This window comes from Sceloporus occidentalis, unplaced genomic scaffold, assembly GCF_023333645.1.
Source record: "Sceloporus occidentalis isolate IW3139 unplaced genomic scaffold, rSceOcc1.0.p SCAF_7, whole genome shotgun sequence".
In the NCBI taxonomy this organism is placed as follows: Eukaryota; Metazoa; Chordata; class Lepidosauria; order Squamata; family Phrynosomatidae; genus Sceloporus; species Sceloporus occidentalis.
The window spans coordinates 70416325-70439239 of record NW_028316987.1 but is presented as its reverse complement, the minus strand read 5'-3'; the positions used below and the strand labels follow the sequence as shown (position 1 = coordinate 70439239).

Sequence of the window (22915 nt, the reverse complement as noted above, 5' to 3'; positions counted from 1 at the left end):
TGTGGGGGTTTTAACCAAATTAGCTGAATATATTCAGTATTTACACTAGGGCTGCAGAGACATTGCTTGTGTTTGGAAGAAAGGAAGCTGAGTTTGCATATCAAGCTAAATGAGATTGATGGTGTGTATACCCTGCAGAGGAGGGGAAAAGCAACCCGTTTTCAGCTGCCTCAGTGTTGGAAACATTTCATGCTTGAAAAACTATGTCACTTGTTTAGCTTGTAAATTACTCCACATGTGCCTACCTTTGAGAACTCAGTAGGGGGGTTGTGGGAGAGATGATCACCTCCACTCAGCGTTCTTTTACCTTTGCCCTCTCATTTAATTATCAGAATTTCTATCTGGTGTTATTTATTAATTCACTCATTCATTGCATGTTTATGGAACTTAAGGTAGCTCACACAAGATCAAACAAGATGCAATTAAAACACCATCACATTCAAATGTTAAAGCACAATTAGATTAAAAATATTGCTTTAAAAACTCCAAACACATTTGAAAACCTGTCAGTACAGAAAATAAAGTGCCCACATGATAACAGCCTTTTTCTTAGACCTGAGCTGCCCAAAACTGATATGAAAAGTAAGGTATTTGCCTGCCAGTGGAAAGATAATAGGGTGGGAATCAGTTTACAGTATCTTCCACTGGAACTGAATTCCTCCACCTAGGAGCAGCCATCAGGAAAGCTCTTTTCTAGTCCATAGTTGTATGTGGACCAAATGTTAACAGAATCTATTTTTAAAAAGAATATTACTTGGCCATTACCTTTCCCCAAGTGTTTAGTCTAGACTTCAGATTCTGCTTAATTTCTAGAAATGCAAATCTTCCTTTATCTAGAATAGCCTTCTCTCAAACTAGTACCCTCCACATGTCTCAGGTTAGAACTGCCACCATCCCAATAAAGTAGTTATTGGCCATACTGGCTGGGGAGTTGTCGGTTTAGCACATGGGAGTTGTAGTTCAGCATATCTGTAGAGTGCCAGATTGTGGTTAGAGTGGCCTAGAAATAATTAGCATCAGATTTGAGAGCTTTTTCCAATGAACACAGGAAAGACTATTTCTCCATTTAACAGAATTTCAACAGGGTCTTCTCCAGAATGCTTTCTCTGCTACTCCAGCATATCAGAGATGAGGAAAATGAATTCTGTACCTTCCAAAAGGTACTTTCATCTATTTGTATTTATTTATAAAGTTCGCATCAGTATAAAAGTCCCTGGATGGTATGCAATTTAAAGTCATAAAAACAAATTCAATAAAACCTAATAACGGACTGATTCAACACTGCAAAAGCAAGCAGCATCCATAAAAATCAGTACAGTCTGTAAAATCCAGCAAGAAGCATAAAAAACAAATAACCAAGGTTGCTTCCAGATGAGGTCTCCTGGCATTTCCAATCAAAACAAAAATGTGCAACTATTCTGTCTTTTTCTTGTTACAGTGGTGCAAATAGATCATTGTCCACTCCCACTTTAGATGGCCAAGTCTATCGCTTCACACAACTGACATTTCTCATCTTCATTCCCATCTACTCTTCCCACTATTACCCTACACTTGAAATGCTTCTACACTTCTAATGACTTGAATAAAAACCAAGCAAACAGGCAAACCTGTTTCACAAGCCTCATTAAAAGAAAACCCTCTAAGCAGGTGCATTTTTGTGTTTTAACTTAAATTATAGCAGCACCATGATGACAAGGATAAAATGGGTTTTGCTGCTTCTGTGTTGTACATGTGAGTGCCTTTAAGGTGCCAGTTGACTTATGGCAACTCCATGAAGTTCATAAGATTTTTCTCAGGCAACGGATACTCAGAGGTGGTTTATCATTGCCTTCCTCTGAAATCTAGCCTATAGCACCTTGGCAGTCTTCCATACAGGTACTAACCTGGCCTGACCCGGCTTAGATTCCAAGATCAGACATGATCTGGTGCCTTCAGGGTATTTGGGATCATTGATACAAAATACATTTATTTAGGAATAAGCAGGCTTTTGTTTTAGGAAAGGATAATATTTTTCTTAAATTTAAAAATAATAAAACTTGACCAGGGTTCGAATCCTCAAGAGAAGGCAATGGCAAGCCTCCTCCGAACAAATCTTCCCAAGATAACTCCAAGATAGAGTTACCTTAGAGTTGCCATAAGTTGGAAACAACTTGAAGGCACATAACACACACAGTTATAAAGTTGAGAGCCCGTGTGGTGTAGCGGTTTGAGCACAAGACTAGGACTCTGGAGATTGGGGTTTGATTCACCTATGGTGAATCAAACCTATGGAAACCCTCTGGGTGACCCTCTCGGCCCAGAAAACCCAATGACAGGATCACCTTAAGGGTTGCCAAAAGTTGTATATGAGTTGAAGGCAAATGCAAACAAGAACAACAACAAGAACAACAAATTATGTAGATGTCAGCTAGTTGTATTTATTTATTTATTTATTTATTTTAAAAAGGATGAAAGGTGTCCAGAATTCACTTTAGTGATCCCCAACAGCATTGTCATGAAAGGCAAGAGTATCTGGTCTCCTGTCTCCAGTCCAGTAAAATTCCGTATTGGAGGTACTGTTGGAACCACTGTCTGGGTGGATGCACCCTAAGCCTATGAAAGATGTTGAAATCCCCGGGGCAAAATACATAAATGTCTCACCCAGTACCCAAAAGACATCACTGTTGGTGCCAGTGAGCTTCTCTGAGGCGGGCATTCTATATATGGACATCATGGCTAGAGAAGTCCTCTTCCTCATCTCCATATCTTCAAAGAGGTTTGGAAGAACAGGAAAAAGGAAGAGCTCTAGGTGGCATCACATGGTAGAAAGTCATTGTGTACCCAAGCCTTTTAAGGCTTCGCAGATAAAAGCCAGGATCTGACAGCTGCTACAGTGTACTGATGAGAGAGAATCACCCCAGGACTGGGGGGCTGCATCTGCACTGCAGAAATCATCCAGTTTGACACCATTTTATCTGCCATGGCTCAATGCTATGGAATTTTGGGAACTGTAGTTTTGTAGGACATTTAGCCCATCAGAGAGGGCACCACAGTAAACTACAATTCCCAAAATTCCATAGCACTGAGCCACGGCAGTTAAAGTGGTGTCAAAGTGGATGATTTCTGCAGTGTGGATGCAGCCTTGATCTAGAGGGAGAGGGAAAATCCAAATTCAAACCATCATCCACTCATGACACTCGCTGGCTACTCCACTCTTACCTACCTGACAAGATGGTTGTAAGGTCTGAATGTTGGACTACAACTCTGGGGATCAAGGTTTGATTCCCAGCTTGGCCATGGAAACCCAATGGGTGACCTTGGTCAAGTCACATACTCTCAGCCTCAAGGGCAGGCAAGGGCAAACCTCTAAATAAATCTTTCCAAGAAAATCCTATGATAAGCTCGCCTTAGGGTTTGCCATGAGTCAAAAATGACTTGATTGCTGTGGCACAGCTGTCCAGGGAGTGAAGCTCTTTCTCTCTGGGTCTCCCTCCTCTTCTAACTGCCTGGTATGTAGACTTGTATTTATTTTTGAATGATGCAAAACTGACACTTAGAAGGAGAAGAGCAAGAAGCCCCTTCCAGCCAGTGCTTGGTCTTCCTCCAATTTTTCTTTCCCTTTTCTGTGTCAACCTTTATTCTGGCGCCTGCAGCTCCTGCCTGGAGGGAAAAGGGGGGAAGCAGAGCAGCTAATTCAAGGGGAGTTTTTGACAGAGGCTTCCATGGATGTGGAGAGGATAAGGGAGAGCGAGGAAGGAGAAGTGGGCTGAGGAATGGGGTCGGAGGGGTTCCCTCTGGCTCTCTTTGGGATTCTGTGAGGGCCTTTCCCCCAACACATTCTGAGAAAACCGAAACCCAGATTAATAAAAAATAGGGCAGAAGAGGGTTGGGGAAAACGTTGAGACACAGGCCAAATGTGGTCCCATTCAGCTCCTAGGCAATTGAGGCAGGAGGTTTCCTCTTTGGGATGTACTAAAACAAATGACTGTACTTCCCTATAGGGAAACCATACTTGCCTATAGGGAAACATTGGGGAACACTGGCCCATAAAGAAACCATTCTTGACCATAGGGAAACACTTGCCTGTAGGGAAACCATACTTGCCCATAGGGAAGCATTGGGGAATACCTGCCCATAGAGAAACCATACAATAGAATCATAGAATCATAGAATTGGAAGAGACCGCAAGGGCCATCCAGTCCAACCCCATTCTGCCATGCAGGAACTCTCAATCAAAGCATCCCTGACAGATGGCCATCCAGCCTCTGCTTAAAGACCTCCAAGGAAGGAGACTCCACTACACTCCGAGGAAGGAGTGCATTCCACTGTCGAACAGCCCTTACTGTCAGGAAGTTCCTCCTAATGTTGAGTTGGAATCTCTTTTCCTGGAGCTTGCATCCATTGTTCTGGGTCCTGTTCTCTGGAGCAGCAGAAAGCAAGCTTGCTCTCTCCTCAACATGACATCCCTTCAGATATTTAAACAGGGTTATCATATCACCTCTTCCCTGTCATACCCAGCTCCCTAAGTCTTTCCTCATAAGGCATACTTGTCCACAGGGAAACACTGGGGAATACCCTTCCATGGGGAAAGCCTACTTGCCCATAGGGAAACATTGGGGGATCCTTACTCCTGGAGGAACACAGGGAAATACAGGGCCATAGGGAAATATCAAAGAAGACTTGTCCTCCCTAGAGAAACACCCCTTTCCCCGGGGGCAAGTATTCCCCAGTGTTTCCTTCTGGGGAAGTCCTCCTGTCACTTGTTTCGGTCCGTCCTCCCTTCCCTTCCCTTCCCTTCTGTCTGTCTGTCTGTCACAACTCAGCTATTCGTCCCTTTGCAGAAGCCAGTGCCTGCCTCCTGCTGTGAAGGCTTCTGCACTCCTCCACAAGAAGGAAGGAAGGAGGGAACGCGAAAAGGAGAGCGAGAACGAGGAAGAGGGCTCTGGGCTGGTGCCCAAAGCCCTAGTGCCGCCCTTCCCCCGCAGGCCCCTCGGGCGGCCATTGATGGGGGGCTCTCTCTGGCTCCTCCTCAGGAGGAAGGAGGACGAGGGGCAGAAATGGAGGACGGGCCCCAAGGAGGGCGCCAGGCCCCCCTCGAAGCCCCGAGCCCCGCTTCTTAGCCCTCCCTCGGCTCCCCAGGCCTTTCGGAGAGGAGGCTGACCTGGAGGAAGGGTCTTGCTGCCGGGAAAAGAGGGAGGCGGCTTGCCAGTCCCTGTTGGGCGCCTCCGGAGGAGGAAAGGGGGCGGCCGGGAAGAAGGGAAGAGGAAAGAGGAGGAGAAGAGGAAAGAGAAAGAAGAGGAGAAGAGGAAGAGGAAGGAGGAGGAGGAGGAGGAGAAGAACAAGGAGGAGGAGGAAAAAGAGAAGGAGGAGAACAGGGGGAAGGAGGAGAAAAAGGGGAGAAGGAGGAGGAAGAGGAGGAGGAGAAGAAGAAGTAGAGGGAGAAGAACAAGAAGGAGGAGGAGGAGAAGGGGAGCCCCCGTCTGCGGTGCCGCCAAGTTGCGCTCCCTTCTTCCTCCTCCTCCTCCTCCTCTTGTGTGTGGAGCAGACTCCCTTCCCGCGGAGCAGCATGAGGAGGGGCTCCCCCGCGGTCCCCTGCCACCAAGCCACCGGGCTCCCTCCGCCGCCTCCTCCTCCTCCTCCTCTCCCTCCAATCCCTCCTCCTCCTCCTCCTCCTCTCGCGCCTCTTTCCCCGCCGCCGCCGCCGCCACTCTCTTCCCGCTGTAACCCCGGGGCTGGATGAGAGCAGGAGCCCCGCAGCCTTCCTCCCTCTCCTCCTCCTCCTCCTCCTGCTGCTCTTTGGGGCTGAGCTGGATGAGGAGGCTCTGCCTTGGCGGAGGAAGGAGCAGGAGCAGGAGCAGGAGCATCCTCCTCCGCCGCCGCCGGGGCGCCCCGTGGCCAACTCCTCCTCCGGGCCCCGCATGGCGTGCTACCTGGTCATCAGCTCCAGGCACCTCAGCAACGGGCATTACCGGGGCATCAAAGGCATCTTCAGGGGACCCCTCTGCAAGAACGGATCGGCCTCCCCGGTAAGGGCGCTTTCCGACTCTCGGACTTGTTGCCTCAGCTGGGATGCATCCACACTGGGGACATAACCCGGCTTGGCACCGCTTTGAGGGGGATAGGACAGCCCTGTTGAAAGAGCTGAAGGGATAGGGTCCAAAGCTCTAGCCCTGTTAGCATCAGGAGCGCCTTCGGAGGTTTTTAAACAGAGGATGGACGGATGGAGAGTTCCTGCATGGCAGAATGGGCTTGAACTGGATGGCCCTTGGGCTCTCTGCCAAGTCTATTATGATTCTATGAAGAACATTCATTGAGGCTTCGAGTGGAAGTCAGACTTGACGTGGTCTCAAAACCCATTTATCCGTTCTAGGATTGCTGGGTTGGCTTTTGGGTTGGCTTTGGTGGGTGGGTGCCAGGGGATGGCCAGGGGTGAGTGGGTGGCTTAAGCATGGCAGACCCCCTCGCCTCAGCCGTGGATAGTGGAGCTTCCCTTGCGCCACAAGTCGGAGGGAAAGTTGGTCAGGACTAAGCGAGAGGTGTGAAGAGTTGAGTGACAGTTGAATGGGATGATGGCTGAGAAAGACCAGAGGAGGAAGAGGAGGAAGAGTGGAACCTCTGAAAGAGACATCCTCCCTCCACTGTGCCTCCTCCTCCTCCTCCTCCTCCTTGGAGGGCTAAGTAGGCAGGGTGACCAGACGTCCTCCTTTTTTCCAGGACATGTCCTCCATTTAAACCTTCTGTCTAGGAGGGATTCCAAAAGGTTCTCCAATTTGAGCCTGACTAAGAAGCATGTTTTTTTGTGGGTTTGGGGGGCTATGTGGCCATGTTCTAGAAGAGTTTGTTTCTGACGTTTCGCCAGCATCTGTTCCTTGCCAGCGTTCTCTGAAGATATCAGCAACAGATGCTGGCGAAACATCAGAAACAAACTCTTCTAGAACATGGCCACATAGCCCCCCAAACCCACAAAAAACGATGGATGCTGGCTGTGAAAGTCTTTGACTTGACATAAGAAGCATGTGTTTACATTTCTATGGTGTCTATCACACTGGGGCTGATTTCAGCATTAAAGAGAGATTGAAGCCCATTTAAAGCCTCCTGCAAATGAAGTGGAAATGGCGAGTAATTGTGGAAATGATTATCACACACAATTGTGCAAAGAGAGTGATATCGGAAATGCATTGTCACCGAAATCCCGAAAGTAAAAAGATGCGCATTAATGCTTCTTTGTGGCCACCTTAATGGCGGGTTTTGTGCCACGTCGTGTGAAATCGTTTTGCGTGATTATGCTATTTTCCTGGGATATTCATGGGATAAACTCCCAATCACCTTCTTGTGATAAGCTGCTACAAGTGTTTGGAGCTTTTGTTTGGTCATGTCCCTCCATTTTACTTGAGTGTCCTACATTTTGAAGTGCCTTGTCCTCCTTGGCGGTTGGGACATCCGGTCATCCTGAAAGTAGTAGGGAAAGTAGCATGAGGCAAGGACTGAGTGAGGAATGAATATGGCAAAGAGAGGAAATAGATAAGGGATGGGATAAATGAAATTAGGGAATAAAAATGAAATTAAGGCAAGTCATGAGAAGTAAAGAATTTCGGATATGTTATGTACGTATAATTGGTACTATGTGTTGTATGTTAGGTTGTATGTGATTTTATGTATGTATGTATATATATATATATATATATATATATATATATATATATAAAATTAAAAAGAAAGTAGGGAAAGTGGCAGGTAGGACAGAGAGGGTCCTTGGGACTGGAAGAATGCCAAAAAGAGTGAGTGTGACTTTAAGCAGAAAAAGTAACAAGGAGGAAACTTTAGGGTACCCCTCTCCAGTCGTCCCAAAACCAGAATTCGATTTGGATCCCCACATACAACATGGGGCCACTTTGAAATGTTTTGTGGTCATTATCTACTCTGGTTTCTTACTTGCTTTTTGTCCACCCTGCTATCATCATCTGGTGGCTTTCTGCCTGGTACTTCTACTGAAGTTCTTCTCTTCTTCATGAATACAAGGCCAGGTGTGCCCACATGACAGAAGTCCAGTAAGGTGCTATGGGCCTTACTCTCAAGTAAAGGCGTGCACAGGATTGTGCATTAGTGCCCATGATTGCAGAATTTAGCAGACCAACAGCTTTACTTTGCTCAACTACTACAGCCTAAAGCAGAACAACAATAAAACAATGGTGCTCAAAGCAGAATTACATTTTGCAAAGTAGAATGGGAATGTTCAAGAAGTACAGGGGTGACAGTCATGTGCTCTGCCAGATGTTCCTGGACTGCAAGTCACAGCATCCCTCATCATTGACTGTAGAAGTTAGGGCTTTGGGGAGCTGCACTCCAAGCAGCATCTGGAGAGCCACATGATTCCTTCCCTTGAATAAAAGAGTTTCTGAAAAGATCCCTGTCCCTATTAAGAATGTAGTGTAATTATGAAATAACAAAATCCATGATAGTGTTCAGTTATGGTAGGTAGATGGCATAATAGATAGATCATCCCAATAGGTGGTGTTATCTGGGGTTGTAGGCTGCAGTTTTTATGGGGCATCCTCATCCAATGTGAATCTGCTGGAGAGGGATTGTTCAAGGACTAGTGGGTGGATTTGTGGTTTTAAGAAAATCCAGGAGAGTGGATGCACTTCACTAAGTGGCACAACTATATTGACAGTGTCTGATGTGGAGAATGGGGAGATGGTAATGTAGCCAAGTGGAGGCTGTACTGAATAAATGAAATAGCAGGAAATACTATGAAACACCTGTGTGTGGAAGGCAAAGTAGCTGGAATTATGGGTCAATAGTTATTGAGTATGGAATGGCAAAGAGAATGGAGAATGGATGCAGGAGCCTGTGAATCCAATTGATCGGTAGGGATAAATGTTGAATGAGAGCATACTGAAACATGCTACATATGCATATACGTCAGTGTTCTGGCAGCTACTCTGGCAATCTTAATTGTGGTATTAAGCTCCCTTTAGTATCAATAACTGTATAATACATGAACACAACCAGTTAGTGACCATTCACTATATATCTATATATATTTTTAGCTCACCGCATTCCCTTCTAAGAACTGTCCCACTTTGGAAATACATGCTTCTATCTTTTCTCTCTCTCTCTCTGAAAACTGTCATATGGCTTGTTGGATACCGGACATTGTGTCCTGCATCCTCTTGGTTCGTTTCAATTGAATGTTGAATCCACTGTTCAGTGGTTAGCACACATAGGAGTCTATTATGTGGGGACAATTGGAAGTGTAAACAGGGTTTATTCTGGGAAAATTATGCATTCACGATTAAGATTTTCACATCATTGTGAATAAAGTACCATTATCCTGGAAATATCCTGCAAAAATCATGCAGTTTCGACAGTAGTGCCTTTTTATGTGCCCTAGCATATGACATTACAGTTCTTCAGTTCGCTTCCTGTGGGAGTTGGTCGTAAAAGTGAGTCTTTTTTGTTGTGGGAAAAATCCATTTGACAAAAGACTCACTTTTACAACTGTCCCCCATGGGAAGAGAACCGAAGAACTATGATGTAATGTAGTGAGGCATGTAGAAAGGTGCTACTATCCAGCTGAATTTCTGCTTTCTTTCCTTGTATGATAAGCTTGAACATCTACAAAAGCTTATGCTACAACTTCTTTTGCACACCTAGTCTCAAAGATGCTACAAGATCCCTTTGTGTGCTGTTATGTATTACTTATGCTTACTTGAACTGTACTTCTCAAAATGAATACAATTTAAGAGGCTTAAGTTGTATTCATTTAGTGTCAAGTGTCCGTATAGATACATTGAGAATGGCCAGTGACTGTTCATATTTCCCAGTTATTGGTACCAAGAGGCTTAAGAATAAGGACTGGAACTTAGGGAACCTATCCAGAGAAGAGGCTTCTGTGGGACTGGAGCTGTGTTATGCTAATGTTCTAGACCAGCCTTCCTGAACTTGGTGTGTTCCAGATGCTTTGGTATATAAATCCCAACATTCCTAGCCAGCATGTTCTCAGTGTTCCTGGTTGGGGAAGCTGGATCAGGCATTTGGTACCAGTTGGGGGTCACCTTCAAAAAGTAATCACAATAGGATGGAGGTTATAGAATACCACACAGGAAAAACTGGAAGTTTAAATGGGTTAGATCTCATGTAGATCCCGCGTATTAGGCACAACTGTGCAAATGGTTTTCACACGACGCTGCAAGCATTCCACTCAGAATCCCACAAGAAAGAAAGAGGCATGAACCATCGAGTAGGCATTTTCAGGAAAATATTGTGAATTAATTTCTGTTTCATTCACAATGCAATTGTTCTAGAGTGAAAGCTATTTGCAGTTTATTCACAGGATTTTACTTGTTGTCAGATTTCCCATGATTCTTTGGGGCAAGTTTACTTCCAGGCTTTGTCATGCCTGGTTGAAAACAGCTTCTGTGGCAAAGAGTGCTTTTCTCCCCGTTTCCCCTTCTCTCTGGTGTGTGTGTTTGTGAGTGGTTTGTGTTGTTTTACGGGAGTTTGCATCCAGACACCTCAGCCTTCCTCTGAAAAACCTTCTGGGGCAAAGAGTGAGTGCTTTCCTCCCCATTCTCCCTTCTCTCTGGTGTGTGTGTGTGTATACACTTGGAAGTTAAATATTTGTGTGTCACTAATGATAACGCAACTACTCCTTCTGTGTGCATGCACAAAAAAGTTAATTCCAAACCATCAATGACATTTGTCTGCATTTGTGTGAAACAAAATGCACTTTCTCCCCACTTTCTCACGTTAGTAATGAGCTTCTAAAGTATTATTGTGCTCTCTGTGTGAAAATCATTCACGTATTTGCACGCTTTTCCAGGATGCAGATGCTTTAATCATTTTCAGGATGGAAGCACATAGGTTCCCATGTGATAAACTCCTATGACAACATGGGTTAAGGATTCAGGGGAATAAAGAATCTCTCCCTATATGTTGAGCTGCAAATCCTGCTTGCCACTTCACCACAGGTACTATTTAAAGAATATTAAACAAGCATATTGGATGTTTACTTACTTCCAACTTCACTTATAGTTTGGACCTCAGATCCTTTGAGAGCTATTTAAAGAATAAGAGCCATAAATGCTGAGGCTACAATTCTATATACATTTCTGGGAGCACTGGCAACTTGCAGTCTCACTCGCGTGGCAATGTATTTGTGTTTGTGTGAAACACGACGTTTGGGTCACAGGCTGCATGCCCAGCTTTAGAATAAGTCTCAGAGCTCTACAGGGCTTGACTTTTGGCAGACCTGCATATCATTACACTGTCAGTATTGGGTTTCTACTTTTCAGTGATAATTGGCACAAAAACATCTGTTTCTAGGTTTGAAGAGGATACAGTACCAAGCTAATGTTTGTAATATTTAGGAAATCAGTTGAAGATTATCTTTCAGGGACCTTCTTGAGATATCAACCCAAAAACATTTGTCTTTCTCATTCTGAAGAAGTGAAAGCTGATTCTAAAGATGTTTGAAAGTTATTTGGGCTTTGGAAGAATAGAAACATCCCTGTGGTGATGGCTTGCATGCAAAAGTCAAGAAATTTAAAATGTCAGAGTGATCTGGAAATGTGCCTCCAACCATGTTGTTTCTCTCGTGTGTGTGTGTGTGTGATCTCTATCCTGTTTCCTACACTGTTGTTCATGTGAAGGTGCACCATGAACTCAATGTACAATATGCTCAACAGTTTTGAATTAATTAACAACCAATATTTTATAAATTTATGGGTTCTTTTCTCAAGCACTTTATTCTAATACCATCTCAAACGTATTTGGAAAAATCTTGATTTATTTCGGTGAGAAAGGGGCAGTTGATAAGATACATTTTGTCCTATAATAATACATATTTTATTTCAGTAATTGGGTCATTAATATGCCAATCTGGAGGGGGGGGGGGAAAGAAGAGAAAAAGAGAAGGAGCTGGGTGAAAGAAAGATAGAAAATGGTAAGACCCATTGTTTTTAGTGGGGTTTACTACTACATAAATATGTGTGGATTTTAGCTTAAAGCCTCCTTTAGGACATTTTTTATAATACAAGGGACCTCATGCATGGTTCTGTGTAGTTTTTAATGTGTAATGTGTACATTTCCTATTTAAAGTGTTCTCTATTAACAAACCATGAAATGTCAGCAGGCTTGTAGCTATGCTTTCAGGTATGAGGACAGTAGTGAATATTTTAAATACCTTTATGAAATTTCATGGCTCTCTGAACAAAGATTTCTTCAACTGGATATTTGTCTTTCACTTTGTCTCCATGTCAGTGTTGGTATCCTTTGTTATAATATAGTGGTCTAAATCCTTATGTTATGGATTTGCCATCCTGCCTGCCAAGAAATGGAAAGAAACGGAGTTGTGTGCATTTTGCAATACTTTGTAATAATGAAGGGTATTCACATATACATGCTTTTGTTTACATTGGGTGTGTATACACACACACACACACACACACATATAATTTAAATGCTATTGCTATTGTCAGCTGAACTTTAAACAGTGTGGCAATGCATGCCAGGCAGAGGTTAGCATAGCTGTGAAGCCTATGTATAATGTGAAGGACTTTTTTATTTTATTTGTGTTTAACTTGTTATTTAAATTCGAACCTAACACTTTCATGTATTTGTTTGACATATTTATGTCCCATCTTAATTCTATTGTGGAAGTCTTTCCAAGACTCAGACTTTCCAGACCCAACTTCAGCAGGTGGCTGTACCACATGCCTTCAGATAATGTCCTAGGACCAGCACATATTTTTCCATTGCAAGCGGAAATGGATGCATAAAACCTTACAATCAACCACATAAAAACAGTAAAACAAGAAAGTTAAAAACCCCACAAATAAATCATAGCACAGAACACACAGCAGATTAAAAACATACAAACATTGCACCACCATATTATAATAAAGAATGATTTACTGTTACGACAGTAAACCGAGACAAGCCTCAGGCTTGTATGCTCCAGCTCCCTTTTCCTCCTTGGACTTGGCCACAGAAAGGAGATCAGACACTTCCACTACTGATTTCAATTACCCAAGGATGTAGGTAGTTTTGCTACATCCAAATTCTAAACTAACCCTGGTTAGTTTAAGGCAAGTGGGCTTTATAAACTAGGGCTGAAGTTGCTTTGTTTAAACTAATACTAGTTAAGATAAAACATGATGATCTGATTTATATGGGTTCAGCCTATTGGATCAAACATTGTATGGTGAGTTACCACATAGGTAAATCCCACTGTTTCAATGGGTCTGTTCCAGTCAGGACTAACAATAGAATTCAGACCATAATGTCTGGACATTGACATAACCTATGGATTGAAATTGCAGGGAAGAAGATCAGCTAAATATTAGGAGAACTTTATAAGGAAGTGGTGGATTCACCATTTCTGGTGTTATTTAAGCAGAGAGTGGAGAGCTATCTGTCAAAAGGAAACAAGGACATAAGAACTGAGGTTGATCAGATCACACATCTATGTAATCCATCATTCTGTTACTACAGTGGCCAACCTATAGGATGCTTGTGGGAAGTCCAGTCCAGGCACAAATAGAACAAAAACGCAAGTGCATCTATTGACTCATGTTCCCCAGAAAGCTATATTGCAAGGCGTATTTCTGGTAGTGCACAGTCTTCATAAATAGAGGCATAGGTAGCCTTTCTTCAATTCGTAAGACATTCATATTGGTGGTTATCACTACCTGTTTTGACAGTGAACTCCATAGTTCAACTATACAAAAAGGTATTTCTTTTAACCTATCCTCAATCTCTCATCACAACTGATCTCAACCTTAAGACATTCAGGTTGGTAGTCATCACTGTTGTGGTAGTGAATTCCATAGTTTAACTATACAAAGAGGTATTTCCTTTTATCTGTCTTCAGTCTCTCACCACTCAGGTTTATTGAATGATCTAGCAAAATGCTCTAGTATTTTGAAAAAGGGAAGTTCTCACTGTGACCACAGTGTCTCAAAGCCTGGTAAAATTATAAAAAGATGATTCCTTGATTTCCAAAATGACATTAACATACATGCTTGAGGACCTTCTGGGAGGAGGTCAAACAAAACAAATAAAAAGTTTTCTTTCTGATCACTACTATACCTGCCTTAATGCAGACAGTGAGACTAGTCAGTCTTTCAGAAGATGAGTTCACTTATCAGATGGACTGGCATGAGTAAAGACGGTTCAACATTTCAGGCATTCATTTGTGCAGAAAGAATATATATGGAGGACAGAGATGTTAAGACAGCAGACTCTGCTCTCCGTCTGTGTCTATTGATTATAAAGGATGTGGAGTGCCCTGCATATGTCCTAGAGCTTTGCTAAACTTTGGCCATTGCTGAACTTTGGCTTTCCTTGTATGCAAGTGAATGCTTGATAGGGGCATAGATGGAGATGACTAGGCACCAGAATGCCCTGCTATGAGAACTTGCACCTTGTCTCTATAAACAAGATTTTGACAAGTCTACATCAAGCATCTTCCATGTCAGGTTAAAAACAAAGTAAAAGTAAAGTATGTTTTTGACAATATAGTTTTGAAATATGTATATTTTTAAGAGCTAGAAAAACAAACTTAATCTCCATGGTTTTATGTCAGTTAGTGGTGAAGTAAATTTATTCCTTCTGTCTCTGAAAGGAGCAGGAAATTTTATTACTCTTCTTGCTCCTATGTGGCAAGTGAAATATTTCTGTTGGGTCACCTCTCACAGAAAAGGCGAACCATTCCTAACATATTCCCAAAGAATGAAGGCTATAAAACACTCAGTTGTCTTTCCCTCCTTAACTCTTCTTGCAATTAGCAGAGTTAACCATAAAATTCCATTTGCAGTGTCTAATAAGGAAGGATGTCCTGTGTTTATCTTTAGAATGATATTCCCTCTCCTCTTGCCTTTTTGCAGTCCAGAGGAGTAATTCAAATTGCCTTGACTGAGACTAACGTAATGAAAATGGAGAACCTTGAGTTACCTAGTTGATCCTGCTGTAGATATGTAAGCTTATGTATAATGTTATGTGCATTTGAAACACACATACATACATATACTTTTATGATCTGAAGTGATAATGAATCTTTTAGTGGCAACTAGAGAGTGACATAAAATATATAAAATACCTTGTGCCAGATGGAAGATGGCAAAATTAGAGCAGATATTTAAGAAGCTACCTCTTCTGAGAACTGGTTGTTCTGCAGCTAGCTCATGAGATCCAACTACACCTGTTACAATGTGTTACTATGTATGACTGGAAAGAGGCAAGTGAGTATGCAGAGATTCAGCAGGCAACTCTCTCATGGTCGGTGAGTACTTTGGATTTATATTATCACCCTCAGAATCACAGAAGAGAGCTTGTTTTTCCACTGGGGGGAAGCTGCAACTGCCAAGTCGTGCAGCTTCCTGCTGGCGGAAGAAGAACCCCCAAAAAGCGGGTTCTTTTTATGCCACAGCGGTGGCGTAACAAGTGCACCACTGGCACACTTGTTACATAAGTGCCGTGTGGTGCCATGCGGACACCGCACTGCACTTACGTAACAATGGTGGCACCCATGTATACAGGGAGCCACCATTGTTATGCCCTCGTCGCGTGCTAGGGTTGAGGGGCATGTGGGCAGGCCGCCCCAAGGCAACCCTAGCACATGATGAGGGCGTCACAAAAGGCCTGTCTGTTCCAGACCGTGGATATGCTAGTTCACTTGCAGTCTGACCAAAACAGGTTGCATAATTTCTTCTTCTTGGAATATGGACACTAGCATAGACAAGATGCTGTTAAACAATCTGGCATTTCTACTTTATAGTTCAGAATTTCATGCTCTGAATCTCAGTGGCTGTTCAGTATCTCATAGAGTGGTATCTCTCATTACTTGCTATCTGATCATTTAAACTGAATGTGCCAGGGAATGAGGCTAAGGCCTTCAGCATGCAAATATATGGTTTTTCTGGCATACTGACTTGCTTGTCACTGAATCCATGATGAACACCACTTTTAGGAATTCATTGACAGAGAATCTGGTCAATAATTTAAAATGAAGTCTGTTTCCTAAAAATTGAGCTATTCCCCCTGTTGGCATTCTGTTTGGGAATTGCTGGCTGAGATGAGGGGTCGGGTACACTGCATGCTTGACAAAACTGTTACTCACCACGAGATTTGAGTAGCTAATGTCAAGGCTGCTATAAATCAGAAGGCTCTTAAATGGATGATTGAAGGAAATGATGAGAAATTCTGAATGGAGCCAAAAGCTGTGGGATCCTGAGAGAGAAATATTTTGTCCAAGTAGTAAATTTCAGATGATTCAACTTTGTCCTTCCAATTTTTCATGGAATAACAAATGCTGTTTGACGATCCAAGATATCACCGTGATAAATGAAATATGGCCCACATGCAAAAATCTAGCATTTACCAGGAATTTGTAATGCTCCGTGAGGAATACTTATAACCATGAATAGATCATATTGATCACTGAACTGCCTGGAGCTGCCAGAATCTTTTTTCCCTTTTATCTGTGACAGATACATTGAATACCGGAATGCTCCAAAATACTTCAATCCAGCCTTTACCTGTTATCTTTACAGAAGCAAATTTGGACTTGATTTGGGTCCTGCAATGGTGCTGATGACTCAGCAGATGGCTCTCTTTCTTCTCATCTGTTTTGATCCAGTGCTGCTGGGTTGCTTGCGGCTTTTCAGTTGAGACTTAAAACAAAGTCAATTTTAGTTACAGTAGCTAAAATTACTTTCTATTTCTCCAGGTACAGGAGAGCTAAAGCTGGTAAATCATACACAAGCTGGAATGTACACTGTTCTTTCAAAAGGATTCCCTCAAAATTACAGTAAAATATAAAACCACTCTTTTCCCCAGGTGCTTATTTAGTTAATGTGTTAATTATTGACTGTATTCCATTTGCTTCACTGACCACTAGATTATTTCCTTTCTAAAACATCTGATGAAGGATCCATGGCATTAAATGATATCCTGTGCTAGGATTTTGTATTGGCTACACAAAGTTTTAATGTGCTTCAATGACTTGAAGAATAGCTTACACCATGGAGAAAGATACCTCTCTGTCTGAAGTGTGTATACCTGGTTCTACTTTGTTTATTATACTGAAAGTTCAAGGACTCATGAATTTATCGAGAGAGATCAGTGATCTGATAATTTAAAATAATGGAATAAAAAATTGAAAACCTGGAAGGTTCTTAGAGGTTTCTACCAAATACTGAAAAGGCAAGCCTATATATATATATATATATGCTAAAACATCCTACTCCTGTGACTGTAATTAGCTTGCAAAGCATCTTCTGAGTGCCAGTTATAAGGTAAGAAATTGTGCTGTTCTGTAACACAACAAAATTTAAGAACTACATGGCTACATAAATCTTATTCCTTTTGGATTAACTCTACAATTTACACTGAAAAAACTCTCAGTAGCTGTAGTGAAAACTTTAGAGAATGGAGTAACAATTAATGGAACTATGATGTATGCAGAAAATCAAGGAGCAAGGAATTATGGATACCGAGAGTATTTTATACACCCATCCATTGATGGCTAATGACTTCTGTGTCAGTGGGGCAGTGAATTTGCTTTAGGCTCGTATATTAAGGGATGTATCTAAGGTGCTGAACTTTAGCCCCAAAGTAGGTTTACTCCCTTGGATAGCTCATTTAAAACCTGGAACAAAGGTTCAAAACACACTTCAGAAATAATCCAGTTTGAGATCACTTTAACTGCCCTGGTTCAGTGCTAGGGAAATCTGGGAATGTAGTTTAGTGAGACATTTAGCCTTTTCTGTGAGAGAGCTCTGGTGCCAAAATATACTATAGTTCCCAGTATTTCATAGCACTGAGCCAGGACAGTTAAAACTGTCTGAAACTGGATTATTTCTGCAGTGTATTTTGGACCAATGTCACTGTTCCAGTGATTCTGGAACCAGTAGCCACTACTGCACCCGGTTTCTTGCAACAATGTGTGTGTCAAGCAAACAGTGGTATCAGACTCACTGGTTAGTACTCCTCCTCTGTGGATGTCTTTTTCAGGAGAGTTTATATTGACAATAACACAGGACCAAACTTCTCCTGCTTCTTTGTTATTAGCAAGCACAGTAGTAGTATACCACTTAATACATCTGCATTTGACCATCTGTTAAGTATGCCTCCTACATCACAGTTTTAGACAGGGTGATAAAATAATGTCAGTGTCAAATCTGTTTCTGTTTTTTTCCTCTTCCCCCTCCCTCCTCCCTTTGCAACATCTTGCCTGATGAAGATATCTAGGGAGATTGAAAAATTACACAACATTTTGTGTTCTTTTTGATTGATCTAATGAAGGCATTACCACAATCATGTAAAGATTTTGGATTTTGTTTCTTGGCCAGCACAGCTGCCATTACTATTTAGGTTTCAATATATTCTATATGAGGTGTGAACAGATTTTGTAGGAACACTGGATTTGTTTGTTGGGTAGGGCTCTCTCTCTCCATGCTTACAATGATATATAAACCCTTCAGGCATATACAGTGGGACCTTGTTATCCGCTGGGGTTTGGTTCCAAAATCCATGGATGCTCGAGTCCCATTAAATATAATGGCAGAGCAAAATGGTGTCCCTTATATAAAATGGAAAATCAAGGTTTGCTATCAGGAATACATCCTTTTTTTTTTTGAATATTTTAAAGCCGTGGATGCTTGAATCCATGGATAAAAAATCCATAGCTAGTGGTTCCACTTTAATATTTTCAATTTAATTGGTGAAAAAAACCCACCATATTTTTGTGCCATTACAAAAGGGGAGAAAAAAGAGAATCAATAGTGACTTTCAGAATATAGTAGATAAATAAATAAATAACTTCAAACATTATTCATGGACATCAAAGCGATAGGTAACATTATAAAAATTTATAGTTCCATTTTGAAATAACCCTACTACTATGACCATTGTTCAGTTTCATTTCTTCTAATTAGGATTGTTTTATCCCTGAAATAAATGGCCTATAAAGGCTTCTTGAAGAAATGACAAATAAGTGAAAGCTTTTTAAGGTGTAAAGGTTTTTTTTGGCATTCGTTTTGCTTTTTTGAATGAACAACAACCTTTATTCAATGGTTTTTTTTTATTATTACTAATGCTTTTAAGGATGTTTGTTAAGCCCAGATTTTCCATCTCTTCTGGGTCCTATGGAGAACATGTCATAAAGCATCACCATTGTCCCTGGCATGAGAAAATCAGCTTTTCTCGCCACAGTTGTATTACATCTGCATGAAAATACTGCTTTGAATGTTCCACGTGTTCTAAGTGTCCTTTTACAAACTGATCTTTGAAAATGTAGACTATTTATATTTATAAAATAAGAATTCACTTCATTCTGTTGCATTTTGTTTTCAATTAAGGTATCTTTTTGAGCCTTCTTTCTCTTTGTTTTAAGAACTAAGCATTCATATTCTTCCATTTTGTTGTTGTCTGCCTTCAAGTCATTTCTGACTTATGGCAACCCTGAGGTGAAACTATCACAGGGTTTTCTTGGCACGATTTGTTCAGAGGTGGTTTTCCATTGCCTTCTGGGAGAATATGACTTCCCCAAGGTCATCTAGTGGGTTTCCACGGCCAAGTGAAGATTTGAACCCTGGTCATCAGTGTCCTAGTCCAGCTCTCAAACTACTGCACCTGGTGGCTCCTATTCATCCATTACCCAGAATGTAAAATAATGTCTACAGGACTAATCAAAATATCTGTCCTAAGGATAGCAAGTCCTATTAAAATTTAAGTTGTCCAAAAGCCCGTATGCTTGCATTCTGCTCTGTAGAACATTTTAAGCCACTGGGCACAGGACTGCAAAATTTATCATGAATGGTTTCTCACTGACTATGGTGAAGTTGATGGGCAAAGCCTCAATCTATCTCTGATAGTATGTGTTAAAGGTACAGCATTCTTTGCACTTTTTCATATGATGCCCTTTACTCATATGGTTTCTGAATATGGTAAGGTTTTAGCATTGTTTGAGTTTGTTCATCCAGTGTCCCATACTCAAATAGTGTCTGGCTTTGGTACATAACAGTAGTGGTTCTGAACTATCTTGTTATCTTCCAACTGGAATTGTTGTTCTTACATCTAATGAAGCAGCTAGAAAATACTTAAGTGTATTTTAAGCATTAAGCATTGTTGTTATCTCATACTCCAGTTCAATGCAAGACTACATAGAGTTAAGCACTATTTTGTTTAAAGGGATCTACTCCTAAGCAAGTGTAATAGAATTATAGCTTAACACTATAATGTTAAGCGTGAAAGGAATTCCACTGAGCTCAGGAGAATTTACTCCTAGGTGTGTGGGTATAGGACTGTAGCTTTAGTGTATCTTGGTAGTCTTAGATTTTAAAATTGTTATCTGTATAACTTTTGGAGCCACTTAGAATAATCAGAATAGAAAAGTTGCTTCCTTTCTCTTAGCTTAGGCTATTTCTGTGGCATTTTCACAAAGAACTTTAAAGTCAGCATTTGAGTTCACCCTCACCTATAAAATAAATGAATGAAAAAGCCCAATTGATTATAAATTATCATGATTACTACTACTATTACTACCACTATTATTCACTTATATCCCACCTTTCTCCCAATAATGGGACCCAAGGCAGATTACAACATATTGAAAAACAATGGCGGGATATAGACCGCCGCCTTGCGGCGGTCTCCCGCCGGCGCCATTTGCTCCGCGTGGGAGCTGCAGCAGCCAAACCGCGCGGAGCAAAAAAGAAGCTCCATTTCGGAGCTTCTTTTTGCGGCGCCTTTATGACGTCGCGAGGCGCTGCTGGCGCATTCGCGACGTCATAGGCGCCGCGACACGTCTGGACACTATGCCTCCAGTACGTAAACATGGCGGCCCCCAGGTGGAAGGGGTGCTGCCATGTTGTACGTATTCTATACGTACTAGGGTTAGGGGGGTGCGGAAGCACCGCCCCTTCCTAACCCTAGTACGTATAGAATACGTACTATATGGCGGTTTGTATCCCGCCAATAAATATTAAAAATTTATATCAAAACTTCAGTAAAAGTTGATTAAACGACAAACAATTTATGAAGTTAAAACATTACAATTCATTAAAGACAATGAATGTAGACAATAAAACAGCACAGCACAGATTTTTAAAATGGCTAGGTTCTGGTTTCTATATTGCATTAACAGCTCTTAAAGCTTCCATAAACACTTTCTTAATGATTATGGTGACACAAATTGGCAACCTTGTGTACTAGTTTCTGGTTAGTACATAGAAATATTGGCTTGTTTTGGTCTCTTAGCATCATCAAATTCAGCTCTTTCTTTTGCAGGAATCCATAGCTAATGTAACAGATGACCATTTATCCTGTTTAAACACCTCCCATGAAAAAGGATCCACCATTTTTCACTACTGAACAGCTCTTAACATCAGGAAGGACTTCCTACTATTTAGTAGAAGTCTCCTTTCTTGTCATGTGAATCCATTGGCTTGGGTTCTACAGTTTGGAGCAGCAGAAAATAATTTAATCTGCCACATGACAAGCCCTTCAGATATTTAAAAGTAGCTGTTATACCTCACAATCTTCATTTCTTCTGGCTAAAACTTTTTAAAACTGTTCCTCACAGAATGACATAATATTGGTTGGGCTCCTCTGGATATCTACTCACTTGTCGATATGTTTCTTAAGCTCTTGTGCTCACAACTAAAGTACTCCAGGTGAAGTCTGAACAAAAAAAGAATAGAATGGTACTGCTACACCCTTTGATATGAACACTAATTCTGTTGATGCAGCCTAGAATTTCAATGATGCTGTTTTGCCACTGCAACACAACAATCCAACGCAGCACAGTTGTGCTGGATTATAGGCGAAACTGAATGTTATGTTATTCTTCGTCATTGCGTGTTGGAAAACTCATGGTGTCCCCCCCTCCCTGGTCAAGTGTTAATGGTCCAGAGAGTGCCATATGTTTAGGAATCACCAGGTTACTGAAGAAGGTAAGGTACCTATATCCATACATCTCAGAACAATATTTTTGTTCAGTATAGTGGGCCCTTGTTAACTGCTGGGGTTTGGTTTGAAGACCCCTCATGTTTGCTTTTTGGAATTTATATATTTTTGTGTATTTTCAAGCCATGGATGCTTGAATCTGTGGATAAAAAGGCTGTGGATACGGATTTTTTTAAGTGAACTTAATATCAAAAAACATGTTGCTATTTTACAGTGATAAACCAATTATATTTTGATTTCTAGATTAATCACTTGTTGATATACAAAAATGGATAAGACATAAACATTTTCTTTGGAATCTGGTCCCAATTTGATACTTATTTTACATAGTCATAATTAGTGGCTGGACTAGGAAAAAAAGATTGAGAATGGCACAAAAGACTACAAACATTATTTGGCTGTATCTGATATCAGGGTTTTTTATTTTTGGTAAAGATTCATTTATTTGTTCAATTGTAATGCAGTTTATCTGGAAAATACTGAATAAATGTGTATCCCCAGGAATGCTCTATTTGTATTCTGTTCAGAATGAATCTGAGAAATGCTTCTCATGTTGATAAGGAACACAGTTAGCTTTAAATCAGAAGTGTAGTGTGGTGCACATTTTCAATAGTAGTTTAAGAAGAGTTAGATAGCATGCATTCACCCAGGATATCCTTGCATAGAGAGCAGGGTTACAACAGAATTGGCATGCTGGTGACCTCAAGAAATAAAGAATACTTGTCTCCTCTTATAGAAGCACCAACATCTGTCTTTAGTGCAAAGGCATGAAACTTCAGCTTTCTCCTTTATCTTCCTTTTTGCTTCTTTACAAAAGTACAGATTGATTGTTGTATATGCATTGGGATTCCTTGTATATTATACCTTGCATTAACATAAATTGCTAAGATTATGTTTTCCAGTTTTGCTTAGATTAGGAACACTAATGAAATTAATTTACTAAGCAAAAGAATACATTGGATTA

General features: G+C 41.3%; 1 protein-coding gene across 1 annotated transcript in view; it reads left to right on the top strand.

Annotated features, from left to right (window-relative positions):
- The first annotated feature begins 5897 nt into the window (after window positions 1-5897).
- Window positions 5898-22915, top strand: part of ZNF804B (zinc finger protein 804B) — a 293598-nt gene continuing 276580 nt past the window's right edge. The window contains exon 1 of the mRNA XM_089531407.1: window positions 5898-6005. Coding sequence (XP_089387533.1) covers window positions 5898-6005 — 108 coding nt within the window. The remainder of the gene's footprint in view (window positions 6006-22915) is intronic.